The 20,341-nt window shown below is 37.0% G+C and overlaps 1 protein-coding gene and 1 pseudogene across 12 annotated transcripts in view; one reads left to right on the top strand and one right to left on the bottom strand.

The window, feature by feature from the left end:
- LOC143678938 (divergent paired-related homeobox pseudogene) overlaps positions 1–12,313 on the top strand; it is a 68,981-nt pseudogene extending 56,668 nt beyond the window's left edge.
- Positions 1–20,063, bottom strand: part of DNM3 (dynamin 3) — a 608,953-nt gene extending 588,890 nt beyond the window's left edge. For 11 of the 12 annotated variants that reach the window (XR_013174093.1, XR_013174092.1, XM_077156971.1 and 8 more), the window contains exon 1: positions 19,709–20,063. Coding sequence is in view for 10 of the 12 variants with exons in the window: in XM_077156971.1 (XP_077013086.1) it covers positions 19,709–19,869 (161 nt within the window). In the remaining 2 variants the exon portion in view is untranslated. Of the gene's footprint in view, positions 1–13,007; positions 13,538–19,708 lie in introns of those variants that run through there. The other variant, XM_077156977.1, reaches the window with a different exon arrangement.
- Between the last annotated feature and the right edge of the window lie 278 nt (positions 20,064–20,341).

Below are 20,341 nucleotides of genomic sequence, written 5' to 3'. Positions count from 1 at the left end.
GCTCAGGGTCTTCCACTTCACACACTATGCTTCCACAGGTCCTGTCTGTTTTAGAGACAACTGGGGTGTGCCCTCTACCCTGGCAAGCCTTCTCACAAGCTCCGTTAACTCCTCACAGGTTTTGTCCTCCTCACTGGCACAGCCCCTTAATGCTGAGGCAGCTAGAGACCTTAGTGGAAAATACGCATGGCATATTAGAATACACACATTTTCCTTTTACACTAACTGTGCTCCTCTGTTCACCCACCATCAGATCCAAACCGAGACACTTACAAGTCATTCTGAAGACTTGTCTTCTTTTGGAAAAACAGCCTTCAGTTATAGACCTTCATAATTTTTCTTAAATTGTATGCCAAGAAAATGCAGCATTTTAAACAATGCCAGTAACCTTGCAACCCCTGCAATGAAGGCAATATCTTTGGCATGCTGTGCTAGATGTAAACCTTTGCTTAAACCATTGAGGAATCTATGTGCCAGATATTTGAAAGCTACTTTTTTAGACTTTGTAAAAGGAACTGAGATAACATATATTATCTTTGCTACTCAGAAAGCCTCAGGAAATCAAAAGCCCTTGGCTTTTTCCCACTACACAACACTACCACTCCAATTCTCCTGCTTTCTTTGGCTTTTCCTTTCTTCTTGTAAAACAGGGCCTTTCTTCTCCTGCTTCTCTTTTTCCCTTCTTGCCTACATACTCTCTCTCTAGTGATTTAATCCAGTCTTCAGTTTTTTTCTAATTGAGATTAAATTCATATACCATCAAATCTACCCCTTTAATAATACACAATTCTTTGGCTTTTAATATATCTACAATGTTGTACAACTATCACCACTAATTTCAGAACATTTTCATCATTCCCCTCCTGCCAAGAAACCCCAGACACATTAACAGTTATTCTCCATTCTTCCCTCATCCAGTCCCTGGAGACCAACAATCCACTTTCTGTCTCTATAAAATTTGCCCTTTCTGGACATTTCATAAAAATGTAATCATACAATAGGTAGCCTTTTTAACTGCTATGTTGCATTTAGCATATTTTCAAAGTTCATCCATGTTGTAGCATGTGTCAGTATTCAATGTTTTTATGGCTGAGTAATAATCCATTTATAGATAAACCACATTTTGTTTACACATTCATCAATTGATGGACATTTGGGTTCTTTCCACTTTGGGACTATTACAAAGAACACAACTATGAAGACTCATGTAAAAGTTTTGATATATGAAACTGCTGAATTTATTCCATAGCCTTGAATCTTGAAGATGATTGTATAACTATATTGCTTTTACAATGTGACCATGTGATTGTGAAAACCTTGTGGCTGACACTCCCTTTATCCAGGGTATGAACAGATGAATAAAATCAGGACAAAAAATAAACAAATAATGGGGGGGATAAGGGATAAAAAAATTGGGGTAGATTTAAATACTAGTGGTCAGTGAGAGGGAGGGGTAAGGGGTATGGAATGTATGAGTTTTTTCTTTTTATTTCTTTTTCTGGAGTGATGCAAATGTTCTAAAAATAATCATGGCAATGAATACACAACTATGTGATGATATTGTGGGCCACTGACCGTACACTTTGGATGCACTTTTGGACTTTATGTGCATAAAGATATCTCAATAAAAATATTAGAAAAAAAAAAAGAGCTCACAGCCAATATAGAGAGCAGAAACCAGGACACAGACATTTGGAGATGCTAAGCTGAGAGATGAAATCCAGAATTTACCCCTGAGAAACTAAATAAGGGCCCACAGACCCTTAAGAGAGAGAGCTATTCGAAACCAGAAGCCAGGAGAAAAGGGCAGCAGATGCCACCATGTGCCTTCCCATGTGACAGAGAAGCCCTGGATGCCAGCTGTCTTTCCTCTGAGAAGATATCTCATGCTGGTGCCTTAATTTGGATATTTTCATGGCCTTAGAATTGTAACTTAATAACTACCTTTATAAAAGCAAAAAAAAAAAAAAGTTTTAGTGTAAACTTACATTTTTCATTCTCCTGGGTATATATACCTAGGAGTGGAATTGTTGAGTCATATGGTAACTCACTGATTAATTTTTTGAAGAACTGCCAAACTTTTCCACAATGGCTACACCATTTAACATTACCACCAGTAATGTATGAGGGTTCCAGTTTCCATACACTTTGTCAGCCCTTGTTATTGTAGGTCTTTTTCATTATAGCATCAGTGCATGAAGAAGCATTGCTTGATTTGCATTTCCCTAATGACTAACGATGTTGAGCATCTTTTTCATGTGACTATTGGCCACTTGTAGAGTTTCTTTGAGAAATGTCTATTGAAATTTTTTGACCACTTTTTAAACTGACATTTGTTTTTTATTGTTTAATGGTAAGATTTTTTATTTTTATATATTCTGGATACTAATCCATTATCAGATCTATGATTTGTAAATATTTTCTCCATCTTAACAGTAGCAAGTATTCCAATTCATGACTATGGGATACCTTTCTATTATTTATATCTCCTTTAACTTCTTTCAATGACATTTTGTAGTTTTATGTTTACTATCTTAAGGTTTTAAATATCATTGATATACTGACAACACCTAGTTAATATCTTCAGTTCAAATTCTCCTCTGTGCTCTAGAGTCTCAAATTCTGGTTGTCTCAAAGATCTTAAATGCCCAAATCCAAATATTTGATGCCCAACCTCCAACTTTTTCTTCAGTCTTTCTCATTTCAGAAAATGACAAAACTGTCCATCCAATTGCCAGTCAGAAATCCATATATCATTTTTTATTCCTCCCTTCATTGAACTCCTATATCTAATCCATTAACACATCATAATGACTCTACTCCCACAACATATATAGAATCTTTGTACTTCTCTCCATTTCCACTACCCCACCCTCATTCGAAATTATCATTATCTCCTACCTATACAACTCCAAAGGCCTTAGCCTATCATTATCTCCTGTTCTAGTTTGCTAGCTGCCAGAATGCAATATACCAGAAACGGAATGGCTTTTTCAAAGGGGAATTTAATAAGTTGCTAGTTTACAGTCTAAGGCCAAGATAATGTCCCAATTAAAGTAAGTCTATAGAAATGTCCAATCGAAGGCACCCAGGGAAAGATTCCTTGGTTCAAGAAGGCTGATGAAGTTCAGGGTTTCTCTCTCAAGTGACAAGGCACATGACGAGCTTAGTCAGGGCTTCTCTCTCACCTGGAAGGACACATGGCAAACACAGCATAATCCACTAGCTTTCTCTTCTGACTTCCTGTTTCATGAAGCTCTCCAGGAGGTGTTTTTCTTCTTCATCTCCAAAGGTCACTGGCTGGTAGAGTCTCTGTTTCTCATGGCTATGTCATTCTCTGCTCTCTCAGAAATCTTCCACATTCTCCAAAATGTTTCCTCTTTCATAGGACTTCAGAAACTAATCAAGACCCACCCAAATGGGTGGAGACACACCTCCAAATAATCCATCTTAACAACCACTCTTGATTAAATCACATCTCCGGGAAGATGATCTAATTACAGTTTCAAACATACAATACTGGATAGGGATTAGAAGAAATGGCTGCCTTTACAGAATGGGATTAGGATTAAAACATGACTTTTCTAAGATACAGACATCATTTCAAACCAGCACATATCCCAACCAGACAAAAGTAAAAACCCACCTCTCAGCTTCTATTCTTGCCTGTCTCCACTCCATAACCCTCACAGCATCTAAAGTAACTCTGTCTAATGAAAATAATGTAAGCCACATTATAATTTTAAATTGTCTATTAGCAACATTACAAAAAAAATCAAAGAAACATGTAAAATTGATTTTAATAGTATATTTTATTTAAACCAATATATCCAAAATATTATTTCTAACATATAATCAAGACTAAAAATTATTAATAAGATAATTTACATTCTCTTTTTCAAGCCCAGTCTTTAAATGTGGTGTGTTTATCTTACCCTTACAATACATCTCAATTTGGATACTAAATTTTCAACAGAAACACCTGATTTTTATTTAAATTTCATTAAATGTATAGTCAAAAAGTAAATTCACATATCCAAGCATACTTAAAGTTTTCCAATAACAGAATCAAGTATTTTTACTTAAATTTAAATTAGTTAAAAGTAAATAAAGTTGAGGGTGGGTAATGGTGAACCTGGAGACCCAGGTTCAATTCCCAGTGCCTACCCATGAAAAAAAAAAAGTAAATAAAGCTGAAAAATTCTCAATCACATTAGCCACAATAAACCAGATGTGGCTATGACTACCTAGAGTGATCTTCTAAAATGTAAATCAATTATGTCATACTCTTGAGAAAAATCTTCCCTTTGGATGCTTACCATTGCACTCAATAAAATCATAACTCATCTTGATACTAATAAAGCCTATCTAAATTCACCTCAAGTACCTTTCTTTGCACAATCCCCCTCCCCACCAGGCTCTAGTGACCTATTTTAAGTTCCTCCAATACAGAGAGCTCTCTGTCACCTCAAACCCTTAGCACATACTGTTCCTTCTGCATGGAATGCTTTTTCCTAGCGCTTCCCATGGCTGATACCTTGTCCTTTAGATGAAATGTCACATCATATAGGCTCCAATAAACCTAAATGTATGCCTTCCTCTGCATGCTCTATCCCTACATCCTGAAGGTTTCTGTCATGCTCCTATTCTAATTTATAATTATACATATTTTTATTTATTTATTGTTGGTCTCTCCACTAGACTTCAATCCCCACAATGACAGGGGATTATGCTTGCTTACTTATTAATATTTTCCTAATATATAGTGGGTGTTCAATAAAGAATGTCATATGCTTCAGATAAAACAGGTACCACAAAGGCTGAAACCTCTCCATTATATCTGCTCATTCATTCATTCAGTATTTATTCAGAAGTTGCTATGTGCTAGAAGTTAAGAGAGACAAATGAATAAAGCAGACTTTACCTTCCAGAAGCTGAAAATTCGGTGGAGGAAGCAGTTAAGAAAACTTAATACAATGTAATAATAACATTACAGAAATGTTCAAGGAATTATGGCTGCCCAGAAGAGGGGCAAGGAATCTGGAAGAGGTAGTGAAAACTTCCTAGATGAGAAGAGACTCAAGTCAAGATGTATAGGAGTTAGCCTGGTCAAGGAGGGATGAGGGAACATAATGATATTCTTACAAACGTGCCCATGTGAACAATGGCAAAGAAACATGAAACAACATAGTAAATGTGTGCAGGGCATACTATGTACCTGGGTTAAAGAATAACAGCAGATAACCTGGAAAGGCTGGACAATAGAACCCTGTAATCCACGCAAAGAAGCTTAGATTTTATACCATTAGCATAAGAAGTTGAAAAGTTTTCACCAAGACGGTAACATTGTTTAATTTGAATACCATATCAGTCATGCTATAGATGTGTAGAAGGTTAGACTGGAGGATTACAGATGGGGAAAGCACTAGGAGTCTATAGCTATCGTCTAAAAGGTGAATGATTCTGACTTGAAATTGGACAAGTTACTGTATGAAATAAGCATAAGTGATTAATTTCAGAAATATTTGGAATGTAAATTAAGCTGCTTAGGGATCATTGATGACCTTGGCAAGGGCAATTTCAGTGTACTGATGGGGTAGGAAGATACATTTCATTCCTTATTCACAGCTGCAGAAATAATGGGAATTGTGGAAGTGGTGATTAGTAGTTCCCATATCTGGCTGTTTATCGGAAGCACCAGAGGAGCTTTTGAAAAACACAAATTACTCTGGCTTAACTTCAAAATCACTGAGTCAGTATCCAAGAGTGAAGCCCAGGAATAACTATTTTGACAAGTTCCCCAGATATCCACATAGCTACTTTGAGAGATGCTGGAATGGACCAGTCTTTCAAGTATAACTATTTCTTATAATCCAAATTCATTTGGTTCCTGAGTTCAAACACTGAAAATTCAGATAGAGGGGACTGTGATGGGAAGGAAAGAACTAAGCTAACAGCTAAAGGGGCAAGGCTAAGTGAGAATTATAAGCAGATATATATGATTAAGAAAATAGAAAAATACAGATGTGAGAGAAGGGATTCCTCACACACTCAGGCAGATAAGCTTAGAACATTAGTTTATCAGGCTAAGAGCGTTAGTTTATCAAACACAGGAAGTTTTATCTCATAAATGTAAAAAATAAATCTCATAACAAAAGCCATGATCTTCACTCCCAGTACCAACTCATCTTAAGTCACGCAAAAAATTGAATTAGCAACAACTCAATAAAAATTAAGTACCAAACCAAGATACTCTGGGGAATACCAATAATGAATTTTGCAATCTGCTTGAGGGACAAAAACTAATGTAAATCAAATAGTCAGGAAACTAGAAGTGCTAAACAGTGTGGAACGAAACATAAATCATCAGATCAGAGAAAGGCACAATTAGTATAAACAAGGTGGTCAGATAGACAGTTCATGGATGACCTTGAGCTTGGTAGTACAGTGGGAAAGATTTCGTCAGTTACAAGTGGAACAGAATGTATTGCCTCCCACTTCATACTTACTTATTTCTATGAATTTTACCACTATGCTGACAGGGACTCACTCAAAGTTCAGAATCATTTTTGATCCCCCTTTCTCTCCTTTTCCTCACCCACCAACTACAACCATAAGCTCTATCTCTGAAATGCTCTTTCAATTTCTATCCTTAAATGGCACTAATTCAGGCCCCCAAAACCATTAAAGAATTAATTCCCCAGTGGTGCCCCAGATATTTCCCTTCTTTTATCTATACCACGATTAATGTGTAGCCAACTTCATCTTCCTAAAACCTGACTTCAGCACATGTAAAAACCTTTAACAGCTCTTCATTGCTTTCTGAATAAAGCACCAATTTCTTATCTTAGCAATCAAGTACCTTCTTCATTTGGCTCCAAATCATTCTGCAAACTCTGTCTTCCACCATTCCCCCTCTAGGCACTGAGGTCATATAGAAAATTTTCTGTTCTTTAAACACATTCTTATTTCTGTGCTTCTGGCCCCATCTTACCCTATCAAACTCTTATCTATGCCCATTATTTATTTTATTACAGAAGTTGTGGGTTACTGAAAAATCATGCAGAAAATACAGAGCTCCCATATGACCCCCTTTCATACAATTTTCCCTATTAGTAATGCTTTCCATTAATGTGGTACCTTTGTTACATTTGATGAAACAATTTTATTATAATTACAATATTAACTGTAGTCCATAATTTGAACTAGCAGTTCACTGCTATGTGTTTATTTTATTATAGGAACATATATGGTACCTTAAATTTCCCCCCTTTTTACCAAATTCAAATATATTTTATATTCATATTATAAATTTAAATCCTATCTCTTTCAAGAAATCTTTCCTGGACCCTCCAAACATATGTGCTCGTCTCCTTTGATTGTACCTCTAAATACTCTGTACTCTAAAGGCATTCAGATTCTATTTAAATTCACTTCCCCAATAATAATAATTCTAAACACATAACTATGTTACTATGTGCCAGGTATGGTTCTAAGTACCTTACTTGTATTAATTAATTTAATCTTCACAACCACACTTGAGGTAGGTACTACTCTTATCCTATTTTACAGATGAGGAAACTGAAGCGCAGAGTTTAAGAGAGTCCCTTAGATGATACAGCTAGGATGTGAACCCAGGCAGTCTGGCTCAACAGAATATAGGTTCTTAATCTCAACACTCTATGACTGTTTGATTACACTCTATGCAATCTACAGAGACTATGTTGAAGGCAAATATTTTTCAAATGCACTCCATCCCTAAACAGTGTCTTTCACAAAGTAGGCACTCAAATATTGGTTGATTATTTGGATCCCTATCAGTCATGGTATGGATTGAATCACATTCACAACAAAGACATTATTTAAGTTCTAACCCTTGGCCTTGTGGATGTGAACTCATTTGTAAATAGGATCTTTGAAGATATCATTAGCTAAAGTGAGGCCAAACAGAATGAATGTGGGCCTTAGTCCAACTGGTGCCCTTAAACACAGTGGAAATTTGGACACAGAAAGAGACAGATGGCCAGGTGACACAGGTAGAGATCAAGTTATGCCAGTAATCTACCACAAGACTACTACAGACTTCAGAGAAAGCTTGATCCTGCTGACACCTTGATTTTTTTATTTCTAGCTTCCAAAATGTGGGACAATAAATTTCTGTTGCTTAAGCCACCAGTTTGTGGTATTTGTTATAGCAGCCCTGGCAGACTGGAAGTTACAAAATATAATGCTCTACATAATCAGGAAAGGCCATACCATACACAAAAAAAAGGTAAGAAAAGTGAAAGGAAAATACATATTTGATAGGAGTGGAAAACAAAAATCAGATAGTTAGAAGGCTTTGAAAACCAAGTAGAGATTTTAAAGGAAAGGGGTAAGTTAACCGCCCCTTTAACTCTTCTGCCTTAAGAGGGCAGAAGCATTGAGGTTTTGTTATGAAAATTATTCTGAGAGCAGCAATATCCATTATGGAATAGATAAATGAGAAATAAAGGAAGTGAGAGAGCAGGATACTGCTCCAAGTGCAAGGGGAGGAGAGCCTACTCTAGAATGGTAGAAAATAGAATAAAGAGAAAAAGGTAGAACCAAAGGATGTTCTGAATAAAGAAATTATAACATATATTAGATTTAGGAAGAAGATAAAAAAGAAGGAGGGCTGAAAGATTTATTTAAGTATTTATACTAGTATATCACTGAAAGACATTAGCTTGTTAGGAAAGGCAAGTTTTAAAATCAGGCTGTTTTCAAAGAATAGTTATACTACTAACACATCCTTATCCTCAGCTGTTTCATGGAATTAATCATTCCATGAGAGATTCCAGTTTCTTTCCTTCTACATACTAACAATTATTTTTGAAGGCCTGTATATTTTGAAGACCCTGAAGAGTGTGGTAACTTTTATGTCTGCCATTTCTTATATACATAGAGAAAGCCTACAGAAAATAAACACTTTTTTTAATCAGATTTCTCTGACACCCAACAAGCCAAATCACAGACTCTAAATTGAAAAGAACCTTCAAAGTCTTTTTGCTCAATCTCCTTCCCATCTATACTATGCCAGTAGGTCGGTCATCAATCCCAGTCTCCATACTTAATAGTGGTGGAATATTGCATTCCTCACAAGTAACCCATGCCATTTTCAAACTGTTCTGTTCAACAGTCTCTATTACAAGTAAGGGTAAAATCTGTTGGCCTGAAATCTTCACCATTTCATTCTAATGCTATCTTTTGGAAATGCACAATATAATCCAATTAACAGCTCATTAAATATTCGGAGACAACATCATGACCATACCAGCTACTTTCCAATAAATGCTTCTCATGAGAATAGTTAGCCCCGTTACATGATAATAAGAGGAACTTTAAGGTCACCAAGCACCTTGAAGGAGTTGCTGTACACACAAAACTTCACACAGTTTCTGGCATACAGTAGACTCTCAATAAATGACCATATATAAATGGCACAGGTAAAGACCAAATCCATATAGTAATATAATTTTCAAACATATCCTTTCTCAATTTGTTTTATAATCAATCTGTAAAGAAACAAGCCTTCAAAAAATCAAATAAATTTTATATAAGCCCAGAAATAATGTGGCAGGTATGTAGGTGGTTAGGTTTGCTAAAGCTGCCAGAATGCAATATGCTAGGAATGGGTTGGCTTTTACAATGGGGATTTATTAGTTTATAAATTTTCCATTCTCAGGCCATAAAAATGTCCAAATTAAGACATCAACAGGACAATACCTTCTCCAGAGGAAGAAAGACCACCAGCATCTGGGACACCTTTGTGTTAGTAGCTTATTTCAGCTGAAATAACCTAACCAAAAGATCCCACCCACAAAAAGTCTGCACCCACAGGAATGGATTAACAGAACATGGCCTTCTCTGGGGTACATAACAGCTTCAAACTACCACACTAGGTAAATGAAACATTTAAATAGATAAGAAATTTAGGGTGGGGCAAAGACAATTTTTATTATATACCTTCTTGGTATGTCTTAATTTTTATCACATGTACATATTTTCCAACTTAAAAACAGGTAATTTAACAAAATAAAAATAATAAAACTACTTCCATTTTAATTCATCCTAGAGGAATAGGATTGTGCTTTCTGTAATAAAAAGGAATACCCTACTACTTAAATATAGAAACATCAAAGGACTAGAAGTAAGATTAGATTTAATCTACTTCAAAGGCTTTTAACAAATTTGAAGACAACCCATAGAAGAAATACATTTTATACTGCAGCCCAGTAAACATATACAAATAAATAATTGATATAAAATTTCACAAAACAGTACTTACCATTACTATCTAAAATGTATTGACACTTTTTTTTAAGACTGCCACAAACCACTAAATTGATAGCATGTCTAATAGGTCACAACCCATAATTTGAAAAACAAAACATTGATCTAATCACTCACCCCCACCTCCAACCAATTTATTTATGAGAAAGGTATGATTCAGCTTAGATAAGTGGTGGTACAGAGTCACATAGCTAACTCATTCATTTAGCTCCTGCTCTATGCCAGAATTGTCTTATGGACAATGATACATGAGACGTAAGTCCTGATTCAGGAGTTGGCAACAAGTTGGCCAGAAAGACAAGGCAATCACCTACTAATTCCTGCTCAGGGAAGTATGAACATAGACCACAAAAGGACTTCTAAATCAGACAGGGACAGCTGAGGAATTCCAGTGGGTTGAACGTAGAGACAGGACTAATACCAGCTCTTCATTTCTTTCTACCATGCTGCCTCAATTACCTAAAACATTCCTTCACCAGCATTCAGGGAGCACCTGCCAGAGATGTGAACCAAATCCACCCTAAACTAATTTACTCACAAATACTCCTAACTCTTTCAGCAGTAAGACTTCATCGGTATTTTTTTCTTCATATTTCTCCCTACAATAAGTAGACATTTAACTAAACAAAGTTTCCTCCTTCTCTTCCCTCTTCTCCTCAAGCAAGAGAGCCTGGTCCTTCTGCCACTTTCCTTCTTCACTGACTTGGGAAAAAAGTCCCTGAAGAAAATACAATATTCAAAGTGCATAAATTAAATCATATGTTTTCCCCTTTCCTCTCCCTTCCTCTCCCTTCTCTTCAGGGTTGGTTGATTTGGGCTTCTGGCTGCTCTCTCTATGGTATTCTCTCCATCTGTCTGAATTTCATTTTGTTTATGAAAGACTTCAGTAATAGGATTAAGACCCATCCTAATTCTGTGACCCACACTTTAACTGAAGTAAACTCAACCCAAGGTCCTACTTACAATGGGTTCACACCCACAGGAATGGATTAAGCTTAAAAACATGTTTTTCTCGGGTACATACAGCTAAAAACCACCACATTTACAATTTAATGTTACATTTCAAAAAATAAAAATAGGCTAAGAATGGTTTACTATGCATCACAGAATCAAATATCTTCTTTAAAACACAGACTATATTATACATGTAGAATAGAAAGATCAAAATAGGAATGTTTACGTTTGTTTGGTGTTTTTTTTGGTATTTAAAAAAATAAAGAAAGAACAAATAAAATATAGACTCCAAGAGAACATGTGAAAATAGATTCAGCAAAAATTCATTTTACTTCTGTTATCGCTGTTATTAATTCTAGTCTATGTTCTTTATCTCTAGTGTTCACCATAACCCTTAGCATGTCACTTAACTTTTTCCAACTTAATCTATCCTCATTTCTAAATTGAAGTTAATAAGATATAATTTTATTATTCTCTCAGAGATGTTGTAAGCATTAATGAAATAATACACGGAAAGTGCTTTGAAACACTTGGAAGGGGAAAATATACAAAATGAGTTGATGTTATACACATCTGTTTTAAAAAAATAATATACTGTGGTAATGTTAAATGTGGGCAATGGTTTCTTAAAATAAATCCCAAATGCACTCTAAACTAAGTAAGCCTGATCTAAAAGTTAGTGTTTGATGTAGAAGTGATCTTTCAACATTCAGAAATAAAAGAACTTCCAAATACACATTACCATTTATCTTCCCTCCTAAATTTACTTTTGCTTTTAAAATATTCAGCAAATATTCCATCAAAATAAAAGACTTGAACTTACAGCCATTATTTATTGCATGCCAGGTATTTTACATATATCATCTTATTTCTAAAAATCACACCCTGTTTTGCAGATGAGGATGAAGATGATGAAGTTAAATCCCTTACTGAGAGCCATGCTACTAGGAAAAAAGTCAGAGGTGGAACTCAAGTACATCTTCCTCTGCCAGCAAAGCCTACACTCCATGACATGACGATTCCTTTTCAAACACTGGCTTTTTGAGGATCTAAGAAAAAAAATGCCATAAAAAGATTAGTCACCCATTAAAATACTTATATAAATGGATTAGTCCTTTCAATTCCAGGCCACTGAATTGATAAACAATGAGGGTCTTAGAAGTCTCACCCATTTTTCATATGCATATACATGCTATTCACAGATATAGCATGACCTTGAAGCAGCTGGAAATTAAAATGAGCCATTATCACAAAGGAGCACTGAGACATATTTCAAACCCCTGAGAACAGAAGACTTCCAATAGGAAGGTTAGCGAAAAACAACATCTAAGTCTATGATGTATTATTCATATAACTCAGAGATAAAATATATCATCCTTTTCCTCAGTAGCTAAACTACCTTTTCTTACCAATTAACATTAAGGATTTAATAACGCTTGTCGATATTAACTTTTAAAATAGTTTCTATAATATCAGTGGACTCACTCTAAGAATAATTCAAACACAATAAAGCAAGAATATAAATAAGCAAATTGAAGTATAAGTATTTGATATGCAAATATATCTTTTACTGTATAAAAATATTCACCCATTTCTTTAAATAGTGACCTTTCTATTTATATTACTTATTTATACACAACTTTTCAGACACTTGCCGGAAATCGTCCCAAGCACAACAACTTTCTTTCTAATGTCCACCAGATACAGAAATATTAATATAGCTTGAAAACATCCAATACCTCATTTAGTCTTTTCTTGGTCCCATCTCTTCCTAAAATTCACAATTTACTCGAGTAGATTATCTAAGGTAAATTACCTAATCTAAGCCTGAGAGAATTTCTGTTCCCTGTCTACTTCTACTATTTTATACAGAAAAAACTAAATTTCCTTTTAGTGTCACTGCTAGTCTGCTATCAAGCAGGATAATGGAGGGGAATATAATGGAGGACCAGTGGAAAGGGATGGGAAAAAGGAGGAGGCAGGGAAAGTATGAGAGGGAGGCAGTCTAAAACAATAAGAGGAGGAAGAAACTATGATGAACTGACCCAGGGCTCCCAGTTCTGAACACCAAGTTCCAAACCCCTCTCTGAATGTTTCTGACCTTGGCCAAGTCCCTTGGTTTCTCTGTATCATAATGTAGCCCCTGGAAGGTAGCAAAATTTAAGCCAGGGAAAAGTTTCTTCCAGCAACCTATTAAAATGCCAGTCTTTGCTACTAATAAAGGAAAAACAAAAAGCTAAACTATCTATCATCAAAAAAAAAAAAAAAGCCGTCAATGTGTTCATAATAACCCTTCTAATTTATTGTAACAATTTTTTATTTCAAGAATATGCAAATAAATTAGTACCCATCTCCGCTCCCAACCTCTGACCCTTCAACCACCCACGACACCACTGTTTTCTAAACCAAACAACACACTCCATTCTCAGGTTTGTCTTTAGCACATTTTCCCCTGAAATGTTTGTCTTCAATTCATTTCACTATTTTCACTAAATGCCTTATTCTTACAAAAGAAAATAGAATTCTACATCCCTGATATTAGCACCTTAAAGATCCTTATAAAGCTATTGGACTGATCCATCAATTAGCTTCACTGCATCCAGCTATATTTTTAATCTCTCCAATCTCTTTTCCTTTCTTCTACTTTTCTCTCAAGCCCTCTCCAACATACTGTATCTCTTTGTAATAAAGTGACAGTCTAAAGTCAATGCCTCATTGCCAAGTCAGACATTAAGACAGCTCATCACTTCCCTGCTTTGCCATAGATACTTCAGTACAGGCAGCCTTAAGCTAAAGTGATACTAGCTGTCAAATGATACTGTAAACTCATATATATTGTCTACTTTCCACTTATGTCCCAGTTCAATTCCAGAATTGTGGTTTTTCAGGTTTCTTTTTTAAGAATAAATTGACACACTACGAATTGTTTTTGCCCTAATTAGTTTGCATTATACCCAACTGCCTTCATTTTACATATTCATTTAAAACTTGTGGTCGCATATCTTATTCTGTTAGCCCTCTTTTTACACATATTTCAGTTTTTAAGCTTTCATATGTCCTTGTATATTCTTACCCAGTACACTTGGAGTTCAATAAATCCATGCTCATTGACTTCATTTGCCCATATTTCTCAAGAGTACTGATGTAGGGTCATATCCAAGGCTAAATCCAGCTTAGCCCCTTACTAGTCATGTGACCTTAGCCAAATGATTTGTCTTTCTAACTCTGAGTTTGACATGGGGATGTGAAAACAGGTAAAGCACTGAAGATCTGGAAAGTATATTAACAGAGTCCATGCCTGGCACCCCATAAGGGCTGAACAAGTGTTGCCCCTTCTTACTTCCACTTAATAAGAATGTGTTTAGCATAAAATAATCCATTAGGACTTTTAAATTAATGCTGAGAGTCTTAGAAACTGTAGAGCAGACTTAGAGGTTAAAAAAAAAAAGCTCACCATATAAAAAATTAAATTGGATTATTCTATACAGTACATTAGCTCAGAGCTTTCAACGGGTCTGATGAGAGAGAAAAGATATCTTTTTCTTTTTAGCTGCTTGAAGCCCTCTCTTATAAATTAAATAAGTAATAATAAATAAAACTTCATAATTTAGCTCTGTTCATTCTCCCTAGCAAGAGATACTACCTTACTACCAACACCTAATGTACTAAATTTCCATTCCATTTGAAAGAGAATCCAATAGCCTACCCTCCAACATAGCTAACTATTAAGTTTCCATTCCTCCCAGGTTCTGGATGACTGACTGCCCAAATTTGTTCTTAAAGAAGTTAAACCATTTTTTGAAGTCTGTTAATCACAAGTAAATTTTACAACATAGATATCCTATTCAGTCCAGTTCACTTAGTTTTATAGTTTTTTGGACATTATTGATAAAAATGATTTATATTGATTGTGGTAATTAAATTCTTCCAACTGTGAATTCGTGACATCTTAAAATATATTATGTAATATTAATTCAGCAAAAATATCTTCAGAATTTCAGGTTCCATCAATTCACTGATGAGTGAAAAAAAAGTTCATGATTTTAATACTTTAAAGAGAATTTAGAAACCGTGAATCATTATTTTTCAACAATTTATCACATTTTCAGTGCTAGCACCCATTTATCTAATAGCTATAGTCTTGAAAAATATTCACTAATTCAGATGCTTTGACATTTTAACAAAATACCCCTCAATACAAAAATATTTTGAATTAAGAAGTTTTACTAATACTAATACTTCTGTGCCTGGCCTCATTTACAATGAGAGGACCCGCAACTCCTCAAATTTTAAACACTCATTCAAAATCAGTCAAAGGATTTAAGAATAGATTAATGACTATCTAAACTATATAAATGGCTTTTGGATTTTGTTAAATTATCTGGTCCTGTCCATTCAACAATAGCATCAAATGGCTCACTTTGAAGGTTCTTCCCCAACACAACCTTAATTTGATAATTAACATATCCATCTTTAGAAACCTCACATTAATACACATTATTTGAACACTGCCTACCATATTGAAATGAATTCTCCTCAACTTAATCACTTCAAAAATTTTTCCTATTAGTCCCCATTAATCAGAAAACTTATTCGATTTGTGCAAAGTTGAAAGTCTATTTACTAGCTAGGCTAGAACAAAATTATGTGTAATCCTCTGCCTATATAATTAGCATTGAAGAGCTAATGTTTCTAACAAGTATATCATTAAAAAACATTTGCACATTAGCAACTGGTACAGTTTTCATTTAACACCTCCATAAACAAGTTATATGCACTCTAAATACACATTTTGAACTTAAATAAACAACTCAATTACATTTAGAGCTCCATTCAAGAAAAATACTTTCTTTTAAGTAAAGTCGCTTCCACTTAAGGGGTCACCTTAAATTCTCTGTAAAATGAGGCAAACATAAATATGTATAAAATTATCAATAAAGCAGCTTCTTATTTATATATGTGGTTTTTTTAAGTGTGACCAAAAAAGTTAAAAGTATTAATCTAAGGAACTGGAGAATCTCCATATGGAGGGGCAATATGGTACAGTTGTTTAGAACATGGGCTATGGAGCCCAAACACCTAAGATTAAATCTTAGTTCCACTATGTTACTTTAAATGAAATTAGCCTTGAGCAAGCTATTCAAGCTCTCTAAATATCCTGGAAAATGGAACCCCTAAGAGTCCTTCTTCTTTGGGTTTTTATGAGGATTGAGGTTATCCATGTAAAAACACCAAGCATAGCACCTGACACATAGCAAGGACTCAATAACTCAATAAATGTTAGGTATGATTATCATCATCCTCATTGCAGTAAAAAAAAAAAAGGACATGAAAGTAGTTGAATAAATTCAGTTCTTAAACACACAAACCAGACCAATGTGCAGACCCCAAGTCAGCTTCTGAACCCCCACATTCAAATCAAGTCTCAGTTTCTATTCATTTATCCTTAAGCTGCCTCTGATTGGCAGAACATATCTCAGCCTGAACAACCAAAAGAACAATCTGGTTACTCACACTATATCACATTAATGTGTAAATTCATCACTTCAGCAAAAAAAAATCACAAACAAGAAACTCATTCATGACTCATTTTATTCATAACAATCTCAAACTTGTCACCCAAAAATCAGTTTTTACAGCTGCAACTAAATGAAGTAAACATATTGACATACAAATTCATGCAGTGGCCTCAAAAATCAGCATAAGCAAACTGTGTGAGAGGAGAAGATATGGTTACTCCACTAAATGTGGATTGTTAAGTATTAAGGAGAAAATGCATCATTATTTTCCACAGAACAAGCTTAACTCATGAGCAAACACTATTAATTTACACAAGCAATGACCCCTTGTTTAATGACAACATTCAATAGCTGACTTTAGGTCAGTCTTAAATTGAAAACAGCTACATGTAAAAGGAAAGTTGCAGCCGAACAGGAAAGGATCTTAATACTATTTTTAAATTCCTGGATAATAAGAAGAAGCTAAGATGTTACAGTGGAATATGAGTATTTTTTTTCCCCTAGGCTTAATCTTTTATCAAAATAAAGAGCCCTTTTCCCCTAAGGTTGGTTTATAATTAGTAATTAGATTCCTCAATAATTCAATAACTGAAACCTTTATTAAAGTCAAATGACCTTTCTAATTAAATTTTCTCCTATTATAAGCTCTGCTAGGCAGGTGTCATCTCTACACATAATAAAGTCTTTATATATTAAATGAGTTTTTTCTCTTTCATCCTTTTCTTTGATTTGACATTTTAACAGTAATTAATTATTGGTAAACTTTTAAACACAACAAATCACTAACACATTCTGGTAAATACTGTGATTTGTATAACATTTATAATGTCCCTATTTTCATTCTTTCATTTAAAATGCTCAAGCTAAACTATTTTACTGTTCTATATCTGTTTATTTATAATTATCATTTCAAAAGAATATGGCTAGTGAGGGAAAAGGTGAGCAATTTTATTATAGCATTAAGAAGGCTGTTATGCATTTAAAACTCAGAATTGAGATATGTGTATGAAATTGACATTAGGTTCAAAAGCTCTCATCACAAGGTACTATATAGGCTCATTCAAGTAAATATTTGAAAGACGCATAAAAACATGATAATTGCATTTCAAGTGCTTACATTTTTAATCTTTAAGTATTTATTTAAAAACCAAAGTAGTTAAATGACCAATAAGGCATCATGATGTAAATAAAGCTCTGGAGTTTGAAAACCCAAAAATATATTGTCATCAAACTCACTCCTATGGATGCCACTTTAAAACTAGTCAATTTCACTTGCAATAAAATAAATACAAAAGTAATACTCTTAGGTGTTGCGTGGATACATTGCGTTTGAAATCACTTATTCATCAGTCACTTCATCATAAATCTAAGATGACGTAGCGAAATGTTTTACCATCACTTTCCTCATTACTCTAAATAATGATAAAACCAAGTAGAAACAATCAAGGATTGTTATACTCAAGGATACCAGCTAAATGTCAACAAATTTTATATTTTTATTAGGTTTCTTTATTTTCAGTTCATACAGAAAAAAGGGGGGAGGGGTATTTTGCACCAAAAGGAGCATCCTCTGAGAGAAATGAATACGCGCTTTATGAATATTAACATTCCCAAAGCAGATGTGGGAATATCCAACTCTCTTTAAATTTTACACAGCAAAACCAACAAAAGAAAAAATTGGAACATGAATTGGACTCTTCTGAATCACAAGTCACTAGTCAAAACAAAAAGAGTAAAAGTACATTCCCTGGATGTTCGCGCCCCTCCTCCCCCCAGCCCACTCTTAGCTACTGTACGCGTCTGCCCGGTTTTCTCCCAGAAAACAGATTTCAGTTCCCATAATGCTTTCAAATGGGCTTTTCTCAGCAAATGTACTCCTCAAGCAAGACCGTTAAAGTAACTTAATCCATGATGAATTGCTCCTTGGAAAAAATGCTGGTTCCTAATTCGAAAATTAATTCTCTAGCTTTTTTCCTTATTTAAGATTCATGAAGAAAACCACAACTCTTATTTAGATTAGGAAGGTTCTCTTTGAGACTCTCGGGACAAATAGGAGCTTAGGAAACAGAAGATAATGCTGGGGGAGGGGTCACAGAGCGCGAGAGAGATGCCGGTCAATTCCGAGATGATGCAGGAATGACATGGCACCTGGACAACACAAGTCCACGTTCAGCCCCGGCAGAGGCTGTGCCTTGGTTTCTCTCACAATATGCCTTGGAGCCGGGATTAGATGCCCGCGCAAACACACCGCCGTTTATTCTTCGACTCCCTAAAGGCAATGGTAGGGAGCGTCGCTGGAGAAAGCTGCACCACAACAAACCATGTCTTTCTCCTCACACCCCGCCTCCCCGGCCAGGGGCAGGCGACGACCGTCTCGAACAGTAGACAGCTGAGAGGAGCCGAGAGCCCGGGAGGGAGGGAAAAGCATCTCCGCGAGGGACGGAGGGAAGGGGGGACAAAACCCCAGAGCCTCGCGGAGAACCTCGGGGAGAATGGCAGGAAAAAGAGGGGGGATGAGGAGCCGAGAAAACCAGAGAAGAGAGGAATCGGGAAGCGCTCGGGCACGCTACGCAGCCAGGCTGCCCCGGGCAGGCGCGCACCAAGCGGTGGAGGTGGGGGGCGGGGGGAGAGTCGTCCCCGCGGAGGACCCCTCCCCCGACTGACCGACCGGAGGAAGGGGAGGAAATGGCTTTGTATCGCAGGATGAAATTCAGACAGGAGGGCCACAGGCGGGGGGACGAAGGGGGAAGGATGGAAGATTCCCGGAGCCGAGAGGACCCCGCCCGCCCCACAGACACTGCCGCTCTGCACCCCACTCCCCATTTCGCTGCAGCCCTGATCCACCCTCAGACTCGCGTCCCCCCACCACGTTCCAACGGCCCAGAGTGGGATCGCCCCCGCCCCGTGCCCGCTGCGCTCACCTGCCGACGAAGTTCTCGAGCACCGAGCTCTTGCCGGCGCTCTGGCCGCCCACCACGGCGATCTGAGGCAGCTCCAGGAGGCAGCTCTGCCCCAGCGCCGAGAAGGCGTCCTGCAGACGGTTCACCAGCGGGATCAGCTCTTCCATCTCCCGGTTCCCCATCCTGCCCGAGCGGCCGGCCACCCGCCAGTCCTTGCTCGCTTCGGTTGACTGGGCCCCTAGCGGGGGCCGCGCTGCCTTCGCTACTGCAGCCGCGGGGCTGGACTCTGTCCGCCGGGTTGGATCTCAGACGTCGGATCCCGCCGCCCGCCAGCCCCTCAGCTCCTGACAGCTAACGGTCCACAGCGCGCTTGCGCGGGCGGGTGGGGGCGTGGCCTGGCTCCGCGGTGGCCCCGCCCGGTATCTGCTCTTGCCCCACGGCTCCCAGCTCTAGGTTCCCGCCCCGGCGCGCAAGTACTGCCTCCCAGCCGCGGCCAAATGCCAAGGCCTCTCTGCCTTCTGCAGCCGAGGGTCAAGGGTAAAGTCACATCACTTGGGCATGGTTGGCATGAAGTCATCATCAGCACTGTACCCTTCCAGCAGCTACCAAGGCCAAAGCACTACCACTGATAATAATACAGCACTGTTACCAGCA

The sequence above is a fragment of the Tamandua tetradactyla genome, chromosome 4 (assembly GCF_023851605.1).
Source record: "Tamandua tetradactyla isolate mTamTet1 chromosome 4, mTamTet1.pri, whole genome shotgun sequence".
NCBI classification, from domain to species: domain Eukaryota; kingdom Metazoa; phylum Chordata; class Mammalia; order Pilosa; family Myrmecophagidae; genus Tamandua; species Tamandua tetradactyla.
Note: the sequence above shows the minus strand (reverse complement) of the source record. Positions and strands in the feature narration are given on the sequence as shown.